The sequence below is a fragment of the Podarcis gaigeae genome, assembly GCF_964106915.1.
Source record: "Podarcis gaigeae genome assembly, chromosome: 2".
NCBI lineage: Eukaryota > Metazoa > Chordata > Lepidosauria > Squamata > Lacertidae > Podarcis > Podarcis gaigeae.
In genome coordinates this window covers 64,522,727-64,544,909 of record NC_139679.1, presented here as the reverse complement: position 1 = coordinate 64,544,909, position 22,183 = coordinate 64,522,727, and the positions used below count along the sequence as shown (strand labels likewise).

General features: G+C 45.2%; 1 protein-coding gene across 2 annotated transcripts; it reads right to left on the bottom strand.

Moving 5' to 3' along the window:
• Window positions 1–1,763: 1,763 nt before the first annotated feature.
• On the bottom strand, window positions 1,764–20,957 carry GM2A (ganglioside GM2 activator). Of its 2 annotated transcripts, XR_014561667.1 has the most exons (5): window positions 20,222–20,617; window positions 12,960–13,112; window positions 5,986–6,168; window positions 4,046–5,027; window positions 1,764–3,348 (listed from the first exon to the last, which is right to left on the bottom strand). XR_014561667.1 is itself a non-coding variant. In XM_083728764.1 (4 exons), exons 1-4 carry the CDS (start codon window positions 20,342–20,344, stop codon window positions 4,857–4,859), a joined length of 630 nt encoding a protein of 209 aa, XP_083584890.1. In that variant the 5' UTR covers window positions 20,345–20,957; the 3' UTR covers window positions 1,764–4,856. The 2 variants fall into 2 exon arrangements, 1 of the variants encoding a protein (XP_083584890.1); XM_083728764.1 differs by having other exon boundaries at window positions 1,764–5,027; window positions 20,222–20,957.
• Between the last annotated feature and the right edge of the window lie 1,226 nt (window positions 20,958–22,183).

Below are 22,183 nucleotides of genomic sequence, written 5' to 3'. Positions count from 1 at the left end.
ACCCTGCTCCCCCCCCCCCCATGGGACTCAAGGTGGCTTGCAGATAAAAAGAAGAACCGCCAAAGACCATCCTTAAAAACAATTGAACATGGCTAAAAATTAAAACATATTAAATTAAATTGAAAAGAATATATATATTCTATCGAAATTATATGTGCTTTAAAGGTGTGGTGTGTGTAAACAGCAATCTTGACTCTCACGACAGAGGGCTTCCACAACATAGGCAAGAAGCTGAAAATTGCAACTTGCTTTAATGACAAGAACAGAACCACACCCTGATTGCTCAAAGAAAGAAAACCAAAGCTTAGGCTGTGTGGAGGGCCGGGCTCTGGCCATTTCCACGCAGTGTTGTCTTCTTCCCTTATCTACAAGAACTGGGAGCAGTTCGCCTCAGGCCAGGCTTGCGCTAGGCTCTGCCTCATTCTATAGCTGACCACCAGAACAAATTGCACAATGCACATTGCTCCCATTCCACAGTGAGAGAGGGTGATGGGGCATGGGAGCTTACCTGCGTTTTCTCCAGGACACTCCCTGAGCTTCCAGGTTGGGACTACAGCACCAAACCAGACTGGTGATGGGGTGCAGCTCAGTGGTAGAGGACTTGTTTTGCATGCAGAAGGTGCTGGGTGCAAGCTCCAGCTATTGGGGGGAAAGGGGCTTCTGTCTGACACCCTGGAAAACCAGCTAGTGTTGGGTGAGATGGGTGGATGTTTGGCTCTGCAGATCAGCTCTCATAATTCCTGATCATTGGCTATGCTGGTTGGGATGGATGAAAGTTGGGAGTCATACACATCTTGAGGGCGACAAGTTTCCCATCCCAGGTATAGACCAAGGGTCTAACTTGGTAGAAGGCAGCTTCCTGCATTCCACGGTCACAAAAAACTGCTTTCCAGGTAAGTTCCCAAATTCAGAATTGATGATTCCTCAGATGCCACCACCAAGCAGCATTCATCTCAAGGTCTGAGACTCAACTGAGCTTGTGTACGCATTGCATATTCACTTATAATGGGATTTCCGTAGCGTTGTGTTCACTGCTACATATAAACAAGAATATCCTGCTTGAGACTAAATGGACTACATAATCTGTGTAACTATCAGCCACTCTATCCAGATGTAGTTATGTAGAGTAATGGTAAAAACCCAACGCAAGGCTCAGTAATACTCCAATCCTCAACCTTCTGCATATCTCTCCTATCTACTTTAGCAAAATAATCAGAGGAAATAGTGGAAAAAAGAAGATGCATCATTGCAGCGTGGGTGCATTTTGTACCAAGCCTAGGCAACACCAGTTAGGCGAGTCTTAAATTGAGCCTTGCATTTGAAGACGTGAAGAGAAATGCAAAACTTACATAAAATGGAGGTGTACGCAACTGCCGAAAAGTGTAAGTTAGAAAGGATCCTATAGGGACGATTGATAAATTTTTGGCTCCATGTTGATAGTGTTTTTTCTATTCTTGCATTTTTACCATTAGGTGGATTCACATGTTGAAAAGATGTGGCAGCAGCTTGTGGTAAGAAACTATAAATACAACTGCCTGCACAACAAATTGCCAGTTCGACAAGCTCCAATAACCCAGGACCAGACAACAATGTCTTCTGAATTTGCAGTGGGCTCCTTCTGTATGTGAACATTGTAACCTTTGTTCTTTGTCAATGAAATTCAGTGTTGTAGCATGTGTCACTGTGACCCTCCCAAAGATTTGCATGGCCACACTTCCACATAAGTACACAATCGTAGACCAATCAGACACTAACACAGCAGCTATGGAATAAAAAGATTTTATTCAATACTCTCTTATGGCACCAACACTAAAGGCCACTTGATTTTTTTTTCCATCATAAAGATTGATACCACAAAATAAATCAGCTAGCTGCTGCTAAGCATTCAGGGTACAGATAATTTAAGAGATGATTAGAATGCAGAGGAAATCAGCAGGAAATTGTGATTATTTGTGAAATGTAGCAAGCTCAAAAAGGTTTTTTTGAAGAATGAAAGGTGTTTTCCTAAGTAATATATTCCACAGGTACATATGCTACATCCGTCATTTTCTATACATCTATCCATGTGATTATATCCAGCATCTGGACACACCACGGCCATTATTATTTAAGGCTTACAAGGCACTTTAGCAACATGGTCATATAAAAATATGGAGTAATACTAGCAGGCTGCCATATACCCAGGGCACAGGTCTGATAATTTAACATGGGGAGCACAATAACAACTGCATGCATACATTGCAAGACAGCACAGCAGTGGTTTTGTGTGCAAACCTCTTAGGCAGTGCTGTGGGGAAACACTTTTTTATTGATGCATTTGGGTGCAATTATTTGGAAGAGGCTGTGGGGTTATTGTGTAATGCAAGAGGAAACGAAAGAGTTGTTTTTAAGCTAGAGGGCAATATATTTTCTTGTGCCACTCCCCATACCTCTGGACGTGTGCACATTAAATATATTAAAAATATTTTAAAACCTACGCAGATAAAGCAATGCTGCCTTGCCAAGTCTAGCACTGACAAAGGGATTTGTCACTAGGACTTAGGCCCTCCAGGCTGATATTTTAAGTGGACTGGAAGAATGATTTGTTAGGACTAGAGACAGCATTGAGCTGGGAGGACAGTGATGGTACGGTAGTTCTTCCTTTAGACTCTTGCTCCTCCATAAGTTGCAATGCATTTTCCACAGAGTCTCTATATTTGTTTGCATAGGAGGGGAACAAGAAGACATTGTGCATGGTAGAGATGGGTAAGACACAAAAGTATGTTTGGAACATGGAAGGACCAGCTTTTGGGGAGTTCAGATATTCAAGATGGCACTGTGAAATAAAGTGCACAGTTATCATGGCCTATCCAGTATGGCACGAGGTAGGGAGGGTTACTACAATTAACACCCCCACTGAATACATCAGGCAGAGTTCTAATAATGTCAGTACCAACAAGGGTAATAAAACAGGGCAAAGTATGTTGTATACCTGGAGTACAGGTACAAATCCTTAAAAACGTGTGAGGCTTAAAACAATCCCCTACAAGCTTAAGGTCTCATTGGGAGGGAAGCAAGTGGAGGAAAAGAAAAGGAGGAAACACACCGAAGGGCTCCATCCCACATTATGGAGGTTGAGGGAAGAGTTTCCATGAACACCAACCAAGCAAGCTCACAGAATAACGACTAATTCTTAGTCTAGCTGTCCAGGCTCATTGTAACAGTCTCTTACCAGTTCCACACATGCAATATGTATTCGGCAAATCTGTTCATCACCTCAAAGAACACAGAAATTATACACAGTACTCAAACTGTCACCATATGGCACAACAACTATACATCTTACATTCATGTCATCAGATTACTTGGCTGATTCATGCAATTAGATTACTTGGTTCATAATGGTACCATTTAGAATGTTAGAATTTTTGTTCTCCTTCAATCCAGAGCACATCTCCTTGAGAATAATAGAGATCTGTGATTCCCCCGCCGCCGCCCCGACTCCCATCAGTGTGGGATTAATTGGTTCCTTAGGAAATAGAAGTTAAGTAAGCATCTTTCGTTTTCTAGTTGAACAAGAAGAGAAAATTCCCACAGAGATGGAAATTTGTCACTTTGCCCAACAGTCCCCAAACTGTCCACAGATACCTTGGGAGAGCACTGCAAGCATTTGGTCCTTTTCCAGAAATGTTGGCAAGAGTCTTACATGAAATACCATACAGATCTTTTATGTTGAGCGTTTTCCTTCTGCTTTTATCAGAAGCTAACCTGAACAGATAAATCCCACCAAAAACCCCTCTCTCTAACCAAGCACCAAACTTCTGTTCAGAAGATAAACAGGAGCATGAAACAGCATATATGGTTTGGAATCAGGAGGTGTAAAGTGTGTGTGTGTGTTTTATAGAAGGCTTAGTTCTCTTCATTGTCCCACTCTCTTGCTTGGATGTAGTTCTCATGCACAAAATTCAACTTAGGCAGCACAAGACTAACAGATATGGGCCTTTTGAGGGATTGGAACTGCTTGATCATATAGCGTGCTTGGTGTATGGCAGAGTGAAGGAGCCACCTTGACCAAGCAGGTGTTGCAGAAGTAAATACAGAGGAGATGGTGGAGCCTGCCTGGCTATTTTGATCTGTGATGCAGAAAGCAGGAAGTGTGGTTTCTTCCCTTGGTTACTGCTTCCTGAGTCTGCTCAAGCTATCCTGTCAGCATACCCCAACAACCTTTCAGTATTCTCACAACCCCATAGTCTGAGACCCTGGGGGTGTAGAGGAATCTTATGGACGGTGATGCATAAAGATTATGCGTGTGTCACTTTACGAAGCTGAGAAGTTGCACTTACATCTATCTGCATAGCCATTATGCACTCCCTACCCCTGTGTAGCATATATATCCAGGGTGATGTGGTCCTGATCCAGCCTTCCCCAACTGGATCCCCTGGGCATTATTGGACCACACCTTCCACCATCCCCGGCCGACCTAGCCAATGTTTAGAGGTGATGAGAGCTCTAGTCCAACAATGCCTTGGGGGAGAAGGGACCAAGGTTAGGGAAAGCTGCCCTCATTATAACCAATGCATAAACACTGGTTGGGCACAGACATCTCAATTTATGATTTAAAAAAAAATATTTCCAAACATTTCTTCATTGAGTTTGGTGGGTTTTCCAAATGACTAAAAGCAATCAGCAGAAGTTAAGATTTTTTTTTTAAAAAAAAGCAGAGCGAAAGATAGAGGCTGCTGTTCACATCATCATCTTGGCTCCTTCTCAGAAGCCATCATAAAAGCAGTTGCAGCTAAGAAGTCTCAGTATTAGCAATTCAGGGGGGGGGGGAGTAAGAAATGTGGCACTCAAGCCCAAAGATGCCTGCGTTGTAGTCACCAATACCACCGGCTCTCAGAGTGCAGGGAAAGCGACAACTTGAGACAGCCCAGCTGTTGGTCACCATTGCTCAGCACAACCTGGAACTTGTAGTCCCCATTGGTGAGCATGGGAGGCAAATCCAAGGTGGGGATGTAGAAGGTGGAGGAAGGCAAGCTGTAAGAACCCTGAAAGGAGAAAACACACACAAAGATCTGTCAGCCCATATCAGCCAACACTTTCTGCTCCCTCCATCAGGTATACTAACAGTGCCAATAGGTAACACTCAATAAGCAGATCTTTTACAGTATGAAATCAAGGAGAAATTACAGGTTGATAGGTATGGCCACTGAAATATTCCAGCCCCTCACTGGGAGCCAGCAGGCTCACCCAGTTTGCACAACTGAAAACATACAAACCAATGCACTCAAGCCTATCAAAATCTAGAAGATGCTCTTTTCTAGAAGCATGAGTGGGTTAGCTGGAGTCAGCAGCTTCTGACTACTCCATCGCATATAAGGCCCAAGCTGCCGCCTAGAGATGTCCCTATATGAGCAATGCACTAACTCTGAACCTTGCCTTAGGACACAAGGAGCTGCTAAAAGCATCCCTGAAAAATACCTCGTACGCTGCCCCTTTTCGGTTTACAGGATGCAGATGTGGAGCAGAGTTGGGCAGAAATTGGACTGAATTAAAGGTCTGCAAAACTTGCATGAGGAATGCCGTTTTAAAACTCATCTTTCAGGCTCCAAGTATTGGTTTTCCAGAGGAAACCCAGCTATCTGTTGGAAAGACAGCCAGTTCCATCATTCCTTTACTGAACTTCATCATTCTCCCTTAATTTCTTTTAATGCACATGGAGCTTAATTATAGGTGCACTGCACTACGGGGGTTTCAAATCTTTACATGGAGATGTATCTATAAGCTTTCTTATCTGCTCTGCCCCCATACTTCCTTGATTATTAAACATGCAGCAAATTTGACTGCAAACCTTGGTTAAGCCTATCAGCTGTATGGAACCCCTGTCCTTCTCTGATGCACCTGCACATTCCACAGGGATGTGGAATTTGGTGGCATGCCTTGCAGCTGCCCATCTCATGTGGGATTTGTTTCTTTGGTTCCCAAGAGGGGGAAGCTTAAACTTACCGCTTTGAAGGGGCAATGGCAAGGAATGTCATAAGACTGCAATGGTTCTGGACATGGCTGGCCAGGAGGAATAGCCTGATCCAGTATGGCACACAAATCATTATAGGTGCAGCTGCCAAGATCTTGCACGCAGGGGACCTTTATCCACATATCGCCAATCTTCTTCTCCAAAACAACCTCTGCCTAGAAGTAAACATTATACACAAACATTAATTTAACCTCAGACTTTCCTCCTCAAAAATCACCCACAGCTCAATGCTTACTATAGCTTGGACAACTGGCCATCCTACCTATAGGCCAGGGTTGGGGAGCCTGTAGTCCATCATCATTTGAAAGACCGCAACTCCCATTATCCCTCATCGTTGGCCTCATCAGCATCGCCATTGATAACATCGATATATGGTACCTCTTATTACCAGAGGCTGGGAACTTGTCAGTCCCCAGAAGCACCTGAGTGAGCTCTAATTTGCAGCTTTGATTGGAGTCAGCTCTTAGGTACCACCACAAGAGGGCAGTAAGGAGCAAGAATTCATGATTTCTTTATGCTTTCCCCCCACTGAATTGACCTTCACTGTAACAGATTACTGGGCAGTATGCAACAATAAAGAAACACAGAACAACACCGCAACATTCGACAGGCAGAGGCAATACGTAAAACTGAGAAGAAACAAATGAATGGCGACATTAGAGCAGGTTCTTGTCCCAGATATACACCACCCCCCTCCCATCCTTCTTTTATCTTGAAAAGCTTCTGCTTCAAAGTGTGCTTGTGTACAGAGGAACTGCTTAACCATTTCCTTCCCAGACACTGATCTGCTCAGAATTCCTTCTCCCCTCTGCATCTTCCCTTCTCAATGAGAGAAAAACAAATGTGGATGGGTGTGTGCGCATGCGTGTGCATTTCTGAACAGACAAAGTTCAGTAAACAGCTTCTGCTAAACCCTCTCAATCTGAAACTACCTGCTGCTTCTTCACAGGGTTTTTAAAAAAACAAAAACCAACAATATATTTGAAGATGGCTTTCATATCTCCTCTCAGTCTCCTCTTATCCAGCCTAAACAACTTCCTCAATTGTTCCTCATAAGACTTTGTTTTCAGACCCTTGGTCATCTTGGTCTCCCCTCCTCGACACATGTTCCAGCTTGTCAATATCCTTCTTAATTTGTGGACATAGAGCTCCAGGTGTGGTCTGACCAAGGCAGAATAGAGTGGGACTATGACTTCCCTTGATCTGAACACTCGACTTCTGTTGATGCAGCCTAGAAGATCATTAGCTTTTTTTTGCTGCTGCACCACGCTATTGACTCAAGTTAAGGTTGTGGTCCACCAAGACCCCTAGATCTTTTCCACATGTACTTCTGCCACCCTTGGGTTTAAACATGCAACCTGGCTGAATAGGCAAGGAACAACCCTAATTAAGCCTCCCAGCTCCAACTGGTTTGAAAACAGGCCCTACCTGCATGATAGCTCACAGGGCCTCTCTTGCTTTCGGAGATGTTTCGGGAGCAGCTGAGCTTAGCTATTTTCCTTCCTCTCACTGAACATAAGGCTGCTCTGTATAATAATACCAGGCATTTCCCTCAATGAGCAAAGTTCCATTTTTCTGCAACATCAGAGAATTCAGGCATTTGCCGTGGGGCCTAAGTGGGCCTAAGTGGGCCCATGAACCTCTGCCCCAGCTGCATCTTCACTGTCATCAGAACATAAGAGCCCTGATGGATCAGGCCAAAGACCCATCTAGTCCAGATTCCTCTTCTCACATCCAGATGCCTGAGAGAAGCCCCTAAGCAGAACCTGAGGGCAAGAGCACTCTCCATGCTTGCACTCCCCAGCAACTAGCTTTCAGAGGAATACTGGCTCTGACAGTATACGGAGAACATATTGTGATTATTAGCCATTGCTAGCCTCACCTCCTCCCCATGGATTTGTCTAATCCTCTTTTAAAGCCATCCGGGTTGGTGGTGAGCACTGCTTCCACAGTTTAACCATGATGAAGAAGAAGAAGAAGAGGAGGAGTAGGAGGAGAAGTTTGGATTTGATATCCCGCTTTATCACTACCCTAAGGAGTCTCAAAGCGGCTAACATTCTCCTTTCCCTTCCTCCCCCACAACAAACACTCTGTGAGGTGAGTGGGGCTGAGAGACTTCAAAGAAGTGTGACTAGCCCAAGGTCACCCAGCAGCTGCATGTGGAGGAGTGGGGATGCGAACCCGGTTCACCAGATTACGAGACTACCACTCTTAACCACTACACCACACTGGCTCTTGTGCTTTCCTTTGCCTGACCTGTCGCTTTGCATGGAGAGTTTGAGAAAACCAGAGGCAGTGTAAGGATATTCCCAGGGTGTACCTGATCCCACTGCTCAAGCACCCGGCATTGCCTCCCCGAGTCTCTTCTCCAGCAAGCTGTTCTCTGACAGTGTCCTTCTTTAGGAATTGCCATTATGGACCAATGTGCTCTTGCTAAATAGGACGGGCACCAGGGAGAGTGCGCCAGCCCCAGCTCAAGGAGGATTCCTGTCCCGTTGTGCGAGAGTCCTAAAAAGTAGCACTGGACAGGAACACACAAGCAAGTCATGCTACCTCTTGTGACGCTTCTCCCCCATGTTTCAAAAAAGGAATCTTGCAAAAAATAATAATTAGGGAGCTTGTGGGGAGATGCAGGAAGGCAGTGTAAGTGGAGGGGTGGCAAGGTGTCCACTGGGGTCCCAGAAATGGTGGCACCCACATTGAGAATGAAGCAAAAGGCCACAGCTTTCTGAATGGGAAACAGGTGGTGCATGCATGCATGCATACACACACACACACACACACACACACACACACACAGAGGTTCCTCTTTGGAGGTCACCTCCTCTTTCCATATTGCATCTGAAGCCTCGTAAAAGGAAGTGAAGCTCACTTGCACTTCCTCTGATGCCTCACGTTTAAACTCTCTACATCTACTTGGTTATAAAGACTCATCACAGCCTTCTTTCTCATATCTCAAGCCCATTTGAGAAAGGTGCATGCTTTTGCTGTGGCAAGATGGAATGGCAGACCACGGTTTAGCATTACAAATGTGAGCCCGGACTGAGCATCCAAGCACACACTTCTCCCTTCCTTGCAGCAATTTCCCGCCTCCTTTTCTGGTTTGCGGCAACCTCGGTTTGCCATTTTGGCCTAACAGGCCAACTATGGTTTGTGCTTGCCCTGAGAGAAAGAATAAGGAACCAAGATCGAACCCTCACACCAAGTCCGTGCGCTTGACAAATCATGGTTTGCTGTGGCGCCTGGATCAACCCAGGAAGAATTCCATGTCTGCAGCTGTCCAGGGAATCTGTCACAGGATAGGAAGTGGCAAAAAACAATTGGTAGCCTAAAGGCCCAGTATAAGCTCAAGTGTGGAGCTGCTTATAAGAAAGGTCTTTAAGGAGGCTGAAGGGCTTCCCTGCTAGTTAAGTCTATAGGTTATCGCATGGTCAGTGGAGTGCATTTTCCTCTTCTGCTTCAGTTTCCCTGCAGGTCATCAGACAAGCTGGAACGTGTGCAGAGGAGGGTCTGGAAACCAAGCCTTAAGAGGAATGGCTGAAGGAGTTGGATACGTTCAGCCTGGAAAAGAGGAGACTGAGAGGAGATATGATACAATAGCCTTCTTCAAATATCTGAAGGGCTGTCACATGGAATAGGGAACATGCTTGTTTTCTCCTGCTGTAGAGGGTAGGACTCGAACCAACAGATCCAAATTACAAGAAAGATTCCGACTAAACCTAACTCTCTGAAGGGAAGAGCTGCTCAGCAGCAGAACTGAATACCGGACATCAGAAGGTGGTGGACTCTACTTCATTGGAAGTTTTTAAGCAGAGGCTGGATGGCCTCAGGGATTCTGTAGATGTAAATTTGGCATTGTAGGGGGACTAGAGATCCCTTCCAACTCTATGATTCTACACATAGGAGCTCTGTGCTTCTGTTTCCTTCATCTCTAAAGCAAGAATACCACCACTAAACACGAGCATGAGATTAAAGACAGCTCTGAAAATCACCAGTAGAATTATACAGTGGTACCTCTGGATGCGAACGGGATCCGTTCCGGAGCCCCGTTCGCATGCTGAAATGAACGCAACCCATGTCTGCGCGTGCGTGCGTCATGATTCACCGCTTCTGCACATGCGAGTGACATCATTTTTGAGCGTCTGTGCATATCCTAGTGGCAAAACCCAAAAGTAACACGCTCCGTTACTTCCGGGGCGCTGCGGACCGTAACCTGAAAATGCTCAACCTGAAGTACATTTAACCTGAGATATGACTGTACTAGCAAGAGAGGTAAAGACCCAAGCGACTTGCATCATCGAAGTCACACAATCAAAGTTTCCAGGCCTAGGGCCCGGAAAGAGAAGGTGTTTGTGTGTAGGCATTTGACATACAGTGGTACCTCAGGTTAAGTACTTAATTCGTTCCAGAGGTCCGTTCTTAACCTGAAACTGTTCTTAACCTGAAGCACCACTTTAGCTAATAGGGATTCCCGCTGCTGCCGCGCCGCCAGAGCACGATTTCTGTTCTCATCCTGAAGCAAAGTTCTTAACCCGAGGTACTATTTCTGGGTTAGCAGAGTCTGTAACCTGAAGTGTATGTAACCTGAGGTACCACTGTATACATATCTTAGCTACCAAGATTTTGATCAGATGTGTTGCTTCAATGCAACCCACAAACACAGACCAGCATGTTTTGGCCTGCGTTAGGAGTATTCTCTATAAATAATCACCATCTTTCCAAAAGGGAAGCCATTTCAATACTGACACTGCCTCTTCCAGGGTTCTCTGCCAAGCCCCCAAGCCCACCCCCTACCCCACCCCACTTGGCTGCACTAAGAGGTAAGGTTGAGACTTAACACATGCAAATGAAACAGATTTAACTTCCTATTCCAGCAATGCAGGGGATTGAACCCCCAAGGTCCCTCCCAGGCCTACAATTCTATGGTCATGCAGTTGCTTAACAGGGGAGGATGCGGCTGGGCCCAGCCCAGTTCCTGCTGATAGACAGCCAGGTGCTCAACGGTGGTTAGCATAGCAGGAATTTCGAGCAGAACTTGATCCCACTGAAAACCGCACAGTAACATTTCAGCATAAGGCCAGCTCCTACCAGCCACAGGACTAAGGGGTTTGCTCAACTCAGCACAACATACTTCTATTTCAAAAAGGGGATTCTGGAGAGTGACCAACACTAGGTTGTCCCAGTTTTGTTTCTTTGGCCGTCGCAGCCTGTTAAGGGGTCTGAATTGTTGTGCAGAAGAAAGCTCCCATTTCTGCTCAGCCTACCTGTGCGACATGTCAAGTAGAAATGTTCATATGTCGTCTACCTAATGACTAGATGTTTTAGGCTCAAATTACCCCACATTAGCACATTAGAGAAGGGAAACCTCTTATTAGGGAAAACATGCCTCAGGAGCTTTTCACAAGCCCTGCCCCATGAGAGCCAGTGTGGTGTAGTGGTTAAGAGCGGCAGTCACATAAGCTGGGGAACCGGGTTCGTGTCTCCGCTCCTCCACATGCAGCTGCTGGGTGACCTTGGGCCAGTCACACTTCTGTGAAGTCTCTCAGCCCCACTCACCTCACAGAGTGTTTGTTGTGGGGGAGGAAGGGAAAGGAGGTTGTTAGCCGCTTTGAGACTCCTGAAGGGGAGTGAAAGGCGGGATATCAAATCCAAACTCTTCTCTTCTTCTTCTTCTAAAGATTTGTATTATGCTGGCTGATTTACAGGGAGAAAGGCAGTAAACACCCCTCTGCCTTATCCTAAGGGATATTTCCCATTTAAACACAGGACTGGATAGCTCGGTTGGTTAGAGAGCGGTACTGATAACGCCAAGGTTGCAGGTTCAGTCCCTGTATGGGACAGCTGCATAGTCCTGCATTGCAGGGGGCTGGACTAGGCGACCCTCAGGGTCCCTTCCAACTCTATGATTCTATGACTTCAGTTCTCCATTCAGAGACTCGGACGGAGATCCTATGTCAATGAGAGAGACTCGCCCCATCTAGTGAAGATCTTTTTTCCCCAGATCACATTTTCTTGGCTCATATTTTCTTGACATGCACTTACATATCAAATTCCTTTACTTGGAAAAGAAAAACAGAAAAGAAAAAAGGGGCCTGTAAATCTTGAATACAGTGGTCCCTCAGGTTAAGTACTTAATTCGTTCTGGAGGTCCGTACTTAACCTGAAACTGTTCTTAACCTGAAGCACCACTTTAGCTAATAAGGCCTCCTGCTGCTGCCGTGCCACCAGCACATGATTTCTGTTCTCATCCTGAAGCAAAGTTCTTAACCTGAAGCACTATTTCTGGGTTAGCAGAGTCTGTAACCTGAAGCGTATGTAACCTGAAGCGTATGTAACCCGAGGTACCACTGTATATCCTCTGTTCTAGCTCCTGCTACTGAGCTCTCATTCCCACCAGCCCCAGCCAGCACGGCCAATGGTCAAAGGCGATGGGAGCCGGGGTCTAGCAGCATCTAGAAGGCCACAAGTTCCCCATGCTTGTCCTTTTGGAAAAGATGTCTTCTTTCTGACCACAACTCTGGAGGGGAAGAAAAAGGAAGGAAGTGGGGAAAGCTGTGGCCCACACCTGGATTTGGCATTCCTGATGCCCCAATGCAATCTAGTGCCAGTCCCAGATAGGCCTCGGTCCACACTTCCACTTGTCTCGTGCCTAAAAAGCACAGGTCCAAGCAGTTTGGCCTTTGTCCTGCCACTTTTCCTGGGTAAACCTGCAGTTTTGTGCAAAATGGGAACAAACGGCGACCTGTGGAAAACCCCATTGCAGATTGTTCTGACTCCGTGTGAAACTGTGGGTTTTCCTGGGAGAAAGCAGTGGGGCAAACGGAAGCACAGAGGAGCCCATAGTTGCAAACAAGTCATGTTTGTCCTCGTTAGAGCACTGAAACTGTTCCCAGTGTGAAGGAACCACTTCTGCCTGGCTTGGCCCACTGGCCTTCCACATACATACCTTCAGAGGTGAAGTGAGGGCCACAGTGGTAGCAGCGGCTACACTGACTGTCACATCTCCCGGCATCGAAACTGGATCTGGAGATATGGACAAACTCCTGATTACAGCAGGATCAGAGGGGGGGCCACAGTTCTGCCATGCGAAGTTTTGGATCTGAAGGGTTTAGAGGAGAAAATACGTTAGAATAAACGTGTGGAGCTTAAAGTGGAGGAAGGTACTTAGTCTGGCCCTTGTCATCACACTCAGCAAGTAAAGCAAAGGTGAACATAGCGGAAGATTCCAAAGCAGACTTTTGTGGGAATCTTCCAACCAGCAGGCCTTGGTTAAGGAAAGCGGGAGTCCTATTTCAAACAATGCTCCGTGGACCTTGCATTCCTGTCTTCTGATAACACAAACAAGCTTCTATCTACCCCGGCGTCACAGTACTGGAAAACGTGGCAATGCTGCACCAAGCAGACTATGCCATTGCCTTACGCCAGCCTCCATATACCGCAGGAAGAGGCTTTATTTGGCAAAAGTTCTGCACCACTTAATCAAGAACAAAAAAAACCCTCAGAAACAAAAGCATGAAACGTTAATTTAAAAATTGCAACAAAACCAGCAGACGTAATAAAATTATCAAAAGTAGATGAAACCAACAGATTTTAAGACAAATGCACATAATAAAATTGGATGGCTGGGCAGGCTTGCCCTTGGTGGTCTTCAATTCATTTCCCACCACTATTGGAGGGCTGTTCCCCTCCCCTTTTGTCGGCAAGCATGCCAATGATCCATGTTCATCTGCAGGTGATGACGGCACTTTTAAGGTCACCTCAGGCGACGTCCATTTCCTAAGCTCTGTAATCAGCATCCAGCACACCTGGCAAGCATACCTGCTGTCGAGACTCCAACTCATTCCCAGGAGTGCTTTTTTTGGGCTCAGGAGTTTCCCAACGTTTGATTCAGCCATTGAACAGACTGGTTAGACAGGGGCAACTCCCCTTGGCCCCAACCCGTAAAACCTCTGTCGTCTCAAGGGCACCTGCCTAGATGTTCCCAAGGATCTCTTTTGACAGAGTACAGCACCAACATCTTATTTCATCACACAGCACTCCAGGCCTCTACATGTTGGAGCCGCAGCACTCCTCAGACACTCCGTGAAGCTCACGGTGTCCTGCCCACTGTCCTCAGTTAGGGGTACAGCCCAACTTCAATGATTCACCAACCTTGAGAAAGGCACGTATCCTTCTAAGGCTCCCCCATCCCATTTCTCAGCTTAGGGTCCTTCATCAGAGATCAGACTCCCAACATTTAACATTAAATAAGTGATATGGAAGGGTGTTCTCATGAGGCTCTCGGCTGAGATTTTTTCTCTCTAAAAAGTGGTGGTCTAAGAGCAGGGTTGGGAATCCTGTGGCCCTCCAGAGGTGGTTGGATACCCAAATCCCATCTGCCAGGATGGCCCATGCTCAGGGATAATGGGAGCTGAGTCAAGGAAAAACCAGTGGGCCACAAGTGAGGCACTGCTGGCCTAAAGCAGGCTTCCTCAACCTTGGCCCTCCAGATGTTTTTTGCCTACAACTCCCATGATCCCTAGCTAGGAGGACCAGTGGTCAGGGACGATGGGAATTGTAGTCTCAAAACATCTGGAGGGCTGAGTTTGAGGAAGTGTAGTCTAAAGTGTCCCTTGACCACCCACTTAGCCCAACAAGGACCAAAATACTGGGCAACCATATGCCACTGTAGCTTTGCAAATGAAAAGCCACATTGCCAAAACATGTCTAAGGCCGGGCATTATTTCTTGTTTTATCTGACAACATTTACAAACTGTTTCACCGCAAAACAAACTCACAAGCCTCTGAGCAGTTTACAACAGTATAAAACAAAGCATGAAAATATATTGAGTAACGAAAAGGTTTGGGCATGCCAGTAAGGACTTCAGTGCAACACTGAAAAGAGGTTTCAGTTTTCTGCGGATGCAAATGGGGACTTCCACAAACAATTTCCATGCGCCTCAAGAGTGGTCAGTGCAGAGACTCTGGGTTGCTGTAACTCAATAGATAGAGCATGAGACTCTTAATCGCAGGATTGTGAGTTCGAGCCCCACATTAGGCAAAAAGATTCCGGTATTGCAGGGGGTTGGACTAGATGGCCCTCGAGGTCCCTTCCAACTCTCCAGTTCTGCAATTCTATGATAATTAGAACATCCAGAGTAAGGCAGCAGTTTGGTGTTGAGCAATCAGCAAGAGTACACTACTTCAAAAAGTAGTAAAGAATTTGACAGGATACTGGGACATCAGCTGATGTTCGCAAGTTCACTGTGGGCCCTGTTAAACAGGCCTAGTTTTTGCCCTAAAGCAAGTAGAACTGTCAGGAGGGAAGGCATTGGCATTCCAGAAGCAAGATAACCTTGGCTTTCTCCCATCCTGCTCAGATATATGCTCAGAATGTACAACCCTCCTCCCACATCAGCATGTCGACACAGTTTGTTAGCCACAGTTACGCAGTATACTTTGAAGTGATTGCTACAATTAGCTCTGTAACTGACTTCTGTGACTGGTGAAATGTGGACTATAGTGCTGGTTATGGAAATTATCCGAAACATTTTGGCAGTGAACAACACCCCGCTCACCAAGACGATTATCGTTGGTTTGCCCTTGTAATTAAAGAACGACATTCCTCCTTCAAAGATAATTTTTTTGAAAAGGTAAATTAAAGTACTGAATACCCATGGCTTTTATAACTGGTTACATTTGACCAACCAGCTAACCTTTCATTTTGGACTTCACGGAGGTCACAGATGGAAAAGGCTGTTTGACCATGGAACGGACTTCCTCAGAAGGTGGTGGACTCTCCTTCACTGAAGAAGAGGCTGGAGGGCCACCTGTCATGGATGCTTTAGTAGAGATGCCTTGGGCATCTCTTCCAAATCTATGATTCTATGCTAGCTTTCCACAGGCAGACAAGTTCTGAAATGGAAGAAAGTTCCATCGTACAATAGCATGCCTGAATTCTGAAGCAGCACAGTTCCAGAAATGCTACGTGGCATTTCTGACAATGCAGATCAGCTCCAAATGTGACCCAAGAGGGAGGGGGAAACCTTAGGCACTAGATTTTGGGGAAGGATGCAGTGGCTTGGAACAATTCCTTACCTGAAACCCTGGAGAGCCAGACAATGTGGGACCCAATGGTCTGACTCAGTATGAGACAGCTTCCTATGTAGCCAGTATAGGAATTGAGTACACGTAATTCTGTATTGCTCATTTTGTATCATTTTTAAACCTATCACCATTTATTTTGGGTACTCTTTAAAATTATTCTCAGCTGTTTTATGTTTGTAAATTTATGTAGAAGGTGTTTTATAAACTAATAAAATAAGTTAATAAAAACAAACCATTCTACACAGGAAAGTTTTGTCCCAAGGTTTAAATGTCTTGGGAAGGTTGCTACTAATACAAAGCTGGAATTCAGAGGTAGGGAAAAAACACAACAAATTGGAGAGGGGGCTGTTTATGGTTAGGTTATGGAAGAAACACTTCTGCTTGTCATGACCTCTACAAAATTTCTTTTTTCAGACATGGAACAAATGTTCTTAACAAAACAAGATCCCCAGGTAGCACGTGGACTCAAGGCGTGGAATGGAGAAGTGCTGTATTTCACATGTTTTGACTGCAAAAGATCACAGTTTCAGTTCTCAGCATCTGCATATAAGCAGGGCCCAACCACCAGCTGAAGTGATCTAGAGGCCCGCAGGTTCCCTATTTTTGATGTGGAAACTCTTATATTATACACAGTACTGAACAGATAGAACAAATGACTTGCTTCAGGATCTTAATGCTATAGAGAATCATAGAATTGTAGAGTCAGACAGGACCACAAGAGTCATCAAGTTTAAACCCTTGCACATTTTGTCCAACATGAGGTTCGAACCCACAACCCTGAGATTACAAGTCTTATGCTCTACCAATTGAGCTATAATATTTGAGGATCAGTCGCAGTACGCTGCTTAGTTACATAGTGCCAAGAGAGACATCTAACTACACTTGCAACATTGTTTTAATGGTTGAAATGAAATAGAAAGAAAGAGAGATCAGCATATTGAGCAATGGGAGGTTTGGGGCGTGTAGGCAAATTCTGATTCAAATTCACATTCAACTGCAAAGCCTTGGGCATTTTCCTATTACCAACAGTTACTACGATCCATGGGCTTGTCCACACTTGAGCAGTACTCTGCTGTTAACTCTCCCCCCATCCTACCCCACCAGTTTGAATTAGACCACAGAAATCCACACCCACACATGTGAATTTGCATATGAGGAACAACTTTGTTCTTTTCCCAATCATAACAGCAGGCTTTCCCTTTTGTGCTTGTGTTTGCCTTCAAATTTGTTGCTTCTATTACGCCAGTTAAATACTGACAAGGCATATGCACAGAGGCTTTTTTTAAAAAAAGATTTCCCACTCAAGAAGTTTGCAAAAGCACACCATCAGGCAACTTGTAAATTTCCTTGTACAGTTTTCTTGCAAATCTGAGGGGAGAGAGAGAGAGAGGGAGAGAGAGAGGCTAAGTGCCTGACTCTCCATTACTGGCATGCTGGAAAAGAAATTAAAGTGATTGTAAACACTTGACACACACTTTTTGGATTGCTGCCCAATATATCTGGTGATGTTTTTTTAAATATGATTTGCTTCTGCAGTTTTCTGGTTTTCTGCAAATCTGAGGGATCAAAAAGATCGGGAGAGCACCGGAAATAGTTATGACCACAGCTGGGGGGGGGGGGGAATGAAAGCACTAAGGAAGCAGCAGGCATGGAAAGGAGAATAGCAGAAAGTGACCATTAATCCACCCACCCCAAAACACTGAAACAAATAGCCTGTGACCCTGGTGGAGCAGTTTAGAGCCCCATTTTCCCCTATCTTGGGCAAACCTGAATTTACAGGGGGTAAGTATTGAGACTACAGTGGTACCACGGGTTAAGAACTTAATTCGTTCCGGAGGTCCATTCTTAACCTGAAACTGTTCTTAACTTGAAGCACCATTTTAGCTAATGGGGCCTCCTGCTGCCGCTGCGCCGCCAAAGCACGATTTCTGTTCTCATCCTGAAGCAAAGTTCTTAACCCAAGGTAATATTTCTGGGTTAGCGGAGTCTGTAACCTGAAGCGTATGTAACTTGAAGCGTATGTAACCCGAGCTACCGCTGTACTGTTCTTTGAGGGCAATGTCCTGTGGTCTGCGAATTAAATGGGAACGCGAACAGCTGCAAACACACAGGAAAACCTGGTGCAAATAAGTCGTACACTAGAATTGTAATTACTACCTTACATCTTGACTTGTACAAGTCCACATGACCCAAGTGTAGCTTTGCAAGTAGCCATATTCGCCTGGGTCAAGATGCTGCCACTGAATGACAGAGCAATAACGCTTGATGAGCTTACCACAGATCATTACAGTCTGAAAACCTTCCAACCCAATAACTGGCTCTGATCCATCCCACGTCAGCTGGGCAGATTGTAATGCTCCACATTCCATCTGTCACTAGTAGGCACAGTATTATCCTGGCGGAACAAGCAGGCCCAATTAGAGCTCCACTTATTATTCCTAGACTATGTTATGCAAACCTATTAATGCCACACCATCACACTGATGAACATCTAACACTTATCCAATTAACACTTATCTAATTCACTTTCCATAAGTGGCAAGCATTAACTGAAACACTAAACCCAGCATATGCAGAGTCATTGTGGCTGCCTATGGAAACAAAAGTTTAAGGACTGAATCATAGCACAGCTCCCTGAGCTTCATCTAGTCCAACCCTGTGCAATGCAGCTAAAGCATCCCTGACAGAAGGCCAGCCAACGTCTGCTTAAAAACCTCCAAGGAAGGAGAACCCACCACCTTCTGCAGAGAGTCTATTCCACCGTTGAACAGCTCCTGATTGCAGCACATTGAAAGATCATGCCATGATAAATTTATTAATCTTTAAAGTGCCACAAGACTCTTAGCTTTGTTGCTAGAGCTTCATTAATTATATCGACTTTTGGAAGGGGCTAGTTATCAATGCAGACCTCAACAGAGAGGCTAAAGGAAGCAGGCAGCGTCAACTGTGAGAATAGCCTCCCACCACATGGAATGAGAAGAGTTTAAGTGTTTTCCACATGCAAATGCATCTCTGTGCAGAAATGCACTTATAGCCTGAAAGAGAAAGCAATTTTTGGAAGCCTTTTACAAGGCAGACACTTCTGCGGAAGCAAAATTAGGCCCCGAGAAATATGTTGAAGCAGAGATTGCTGACATAGTGTTCTCCAGATATTGGAGTGCACCTGCAATTGACCCCGGCCATCATGGCCAAAGGTCGGGGATAAGGGGAGTAGCAGTCCATCCAGCAACATCTGGATGGAGCTATGATGGCTAGCCCTGCCATAATGGGCTATCCTAGCAGAGGTGTGTGTGACTCACCAATGCCAAGATGGGTACCACCAGTGTGCAAACATTGGAGACATGCCCCCCCACCCGAATATTTCCCATTTAACAACGACACCCCCATCCCACACTCCCTTTAATATTAAGTTTTATTAGTTTTCAATTACAATCCAATAATAGCCTCATTCTAACAATATCAATTTATAATACAATTATTAATATCAATCGTTCAAATCCAGAATTTATATAATTTAGATAAAGTTGCCCCCCATGTGCTAGATTTGATGATTTTCTTTACAGTATTTCTGCATTCCAAAATCTTATTAATTTCAATTATTATAAATCTCAAAGTGGTTTACAGCATATTAAACATCAATAAAACAATGCAGACTCAAACATTTCTGAAGAAAGTTAGATATCAAGTACAGTCAAAGCAACACAGTTAACAGGAAACCAAAATACCACCTCAAAAGATTTCAAAAGAAAACACCACAAAGGAGGTCAACTACAGAATACATATTTAACACAAAGTTAACAAAAAACAAAATCTTAAGCATTTCAAAAGAAAACACTGCGAAGAGAAGTCAAATATAAAATGCACATTTAAGACAGCATAATTAACAAGAGAATAAAATATTATAAGCATGACACGGCTGTTAGGCAGGCACAAAAAGATGGGCCACAGTAATAATCCCTCCTCCAACAACTGCACTTCTATTCGTGTTGACACATTAAATGATTTATAAAACCGCAAGGGAGGAACGCAGAACTATATCCTTGTTCTTCCTGTGTGCGGCAATGATTCTGTCCCTGGTGTTTCTTCCACCCCGCAAGAGATGCCGAACAGCTGGCCCCTTACCTTGGTGAGCCTCAGGGGCCAGGGCTTGTCCAGCACGGCGAACCGCTGTTGGGGAGGGCCGCCGACCACAGCTGGCCACATCTGCAGGGCGCACAGCGCCAGCGAGAGCGCCAAAGCGGGCATTTCTGGGGCTGGTTCGGAACGCAGGAAGGCGAGGCTGAAACTGAATGCAGCGCCAAGGAGACCGAGGAAGCGAGCAGGCGGATCACAAGCGCGGAAAGGGCGGGTGCAAAACGAGACGCTGGACTTTAGCTGCTCAGGAGTCGGAGACAGAAAGCACCTGACACCGTCCCAAGCAAGCGTAGCAGAAGACGCTTGCTCAGTTCAAGTACCGGCTTGTCCTTTCCCCTGCAGGCACTAGACACACAGGTTTAATCGCATTTAAAGAGGGATTCCTCCCCCCCCCCCCCCACCGCGAGCACCGGGAAATGATCACCCAGCATGCCCTTGATGGAGGGAAGCGGCTCTGCCCTCTGCTGGGATGGAAGGCGCATTTCCCCCAGATAACGCAGGAAAGGGAGAGGAGGAGGAGGAGGACTCAGGCGCTTCCATTCACGCGCAGAGCGTGTTTCATTTATAAAATAAAAGGTCGGGATCAGGCATTCGAGGGCATTGCATCTCATCCCACCCAGGCCTTTTGCACGCTCACAAAGGCATCGTGTGTAGCCATAAATTCCAGAGCCTAAGAAATAGTTTTGTCGGGAGGGAGGGAGAGAGAGAGTCCTCTTCAAATAAAGTGGTACTTATAAACGGGAACTTCAGGTTTGACCCACTTTGGGGGAATGGTTTTTATGTATTTTTTAGTTTGAGGGCCAAGGGTTGTTGGTTATAATTCATTTGTTAATAATAAGGCTACACTTCTGTACACATTTACCTGGAAGTAAATCCCATTAAAATCCGTGGGATGCAACATGTACAGGAATGCAGTATAAACATATAATTGCAGATGAATGCAGGGGACCCAAATTACAAACAATAATTTACTTAAGGTCATTGAAAAGATGCATACATAGTCATTCTGTGGAATGATATCCAAGGTAGTGTATGCAAGGGGTGTTTTTGTTTTTGAGTAGAGATATTAAAAAAATAAAACAACCCTTCAAGCTAAGAAACAAAAATCATGAAGGAAGCTGAGTAATGTGCCTCATTCGCTTGAATTCGCAATACCTTAATTTCTTAAAGTATAATCTGTCTGGCTGATGAAAACTAAAGCATCTGAGCAGATTTCGCTCCACCGCATCACAAATTCCAGCCATTCACTTTTATGGGAGGAAGTAAAGATGCATCTGCTCAGGCCTCAGGGCCACCATCCCTTTGGGGGCTAAATCTGCCTGCATCCTCTGGTAAACGCCTCTCTCTGCCTCGGTGACTGGGTCTGGTGGGAGAAAGAGGCCAACAACACCTGGGGAGCCACATCTTTCCCCATGCCTGCCACAGGTGGGCTGCTGTTGCTGGCGGCAACTATTGACAGGGAAGGGTGGGAAGCCATTCAGCAACCTCTGGGCCAAGGCTACATGTGTACGGTGTGTGTGTGTGTGTGTGTTGTATACTGCCTCTTCAAGAGGCAAGCCCAGAAGGGCTCAGCATAAGTAGGTCGTGTGAGAGAACTGAATAGGATCGTTTTATTTTTGAGGCAGAGACCTATGTTAAGTGGTTGGACCAGAATAAACTTCTCTTCAGCACCCTGAGAGGCTCAAATGGACTACTAATCAGGGCCAGTTTCCCACTTAAGTTGCTTTTTAATATTCTATTGAGAGCCGCCCAGAGTGCCTGGGGAAACCCAGCTAGATGGGCAGGGTATAAATGAATTATTATTATTATTATTATTATTATTATTATTATTATTATTATTATACAGTGATGCCTTGGGTTAAGAACTTAATTCGTTCTGGAGGTCCGTTCTTAATCTGAAAGCACCACTTAAGCTAATGGGGCCTCCTGCTGCTGCCGCGCCGCCACCGT

Bases quoted from the DNA above. Each gene is read 5' to 3' on its own strand.
- GM2A (XM_083728764.1), bottom strand. From the start codon at position 20,344: ATGCCCGCTTTGGCGCTCTCGCTGGCGCTGTGCGCCCTGCAGATGTGG. The intron at 13,113-20,221 runs GTAAGGGGCCAG...TAAACCCTTCAG, and splicing joins GGCCCCTGAGGCTCACCAAG to ATCCAAAACTTCGCATGGCA. The intron at 5,028-5,985 runs GTAAGTTTAAGC...TTCTCCTTTCAG, and splicing joins GCCATTGCCCCTTCAAAGCG to GGTTCTTACAGCTTGCCTTC.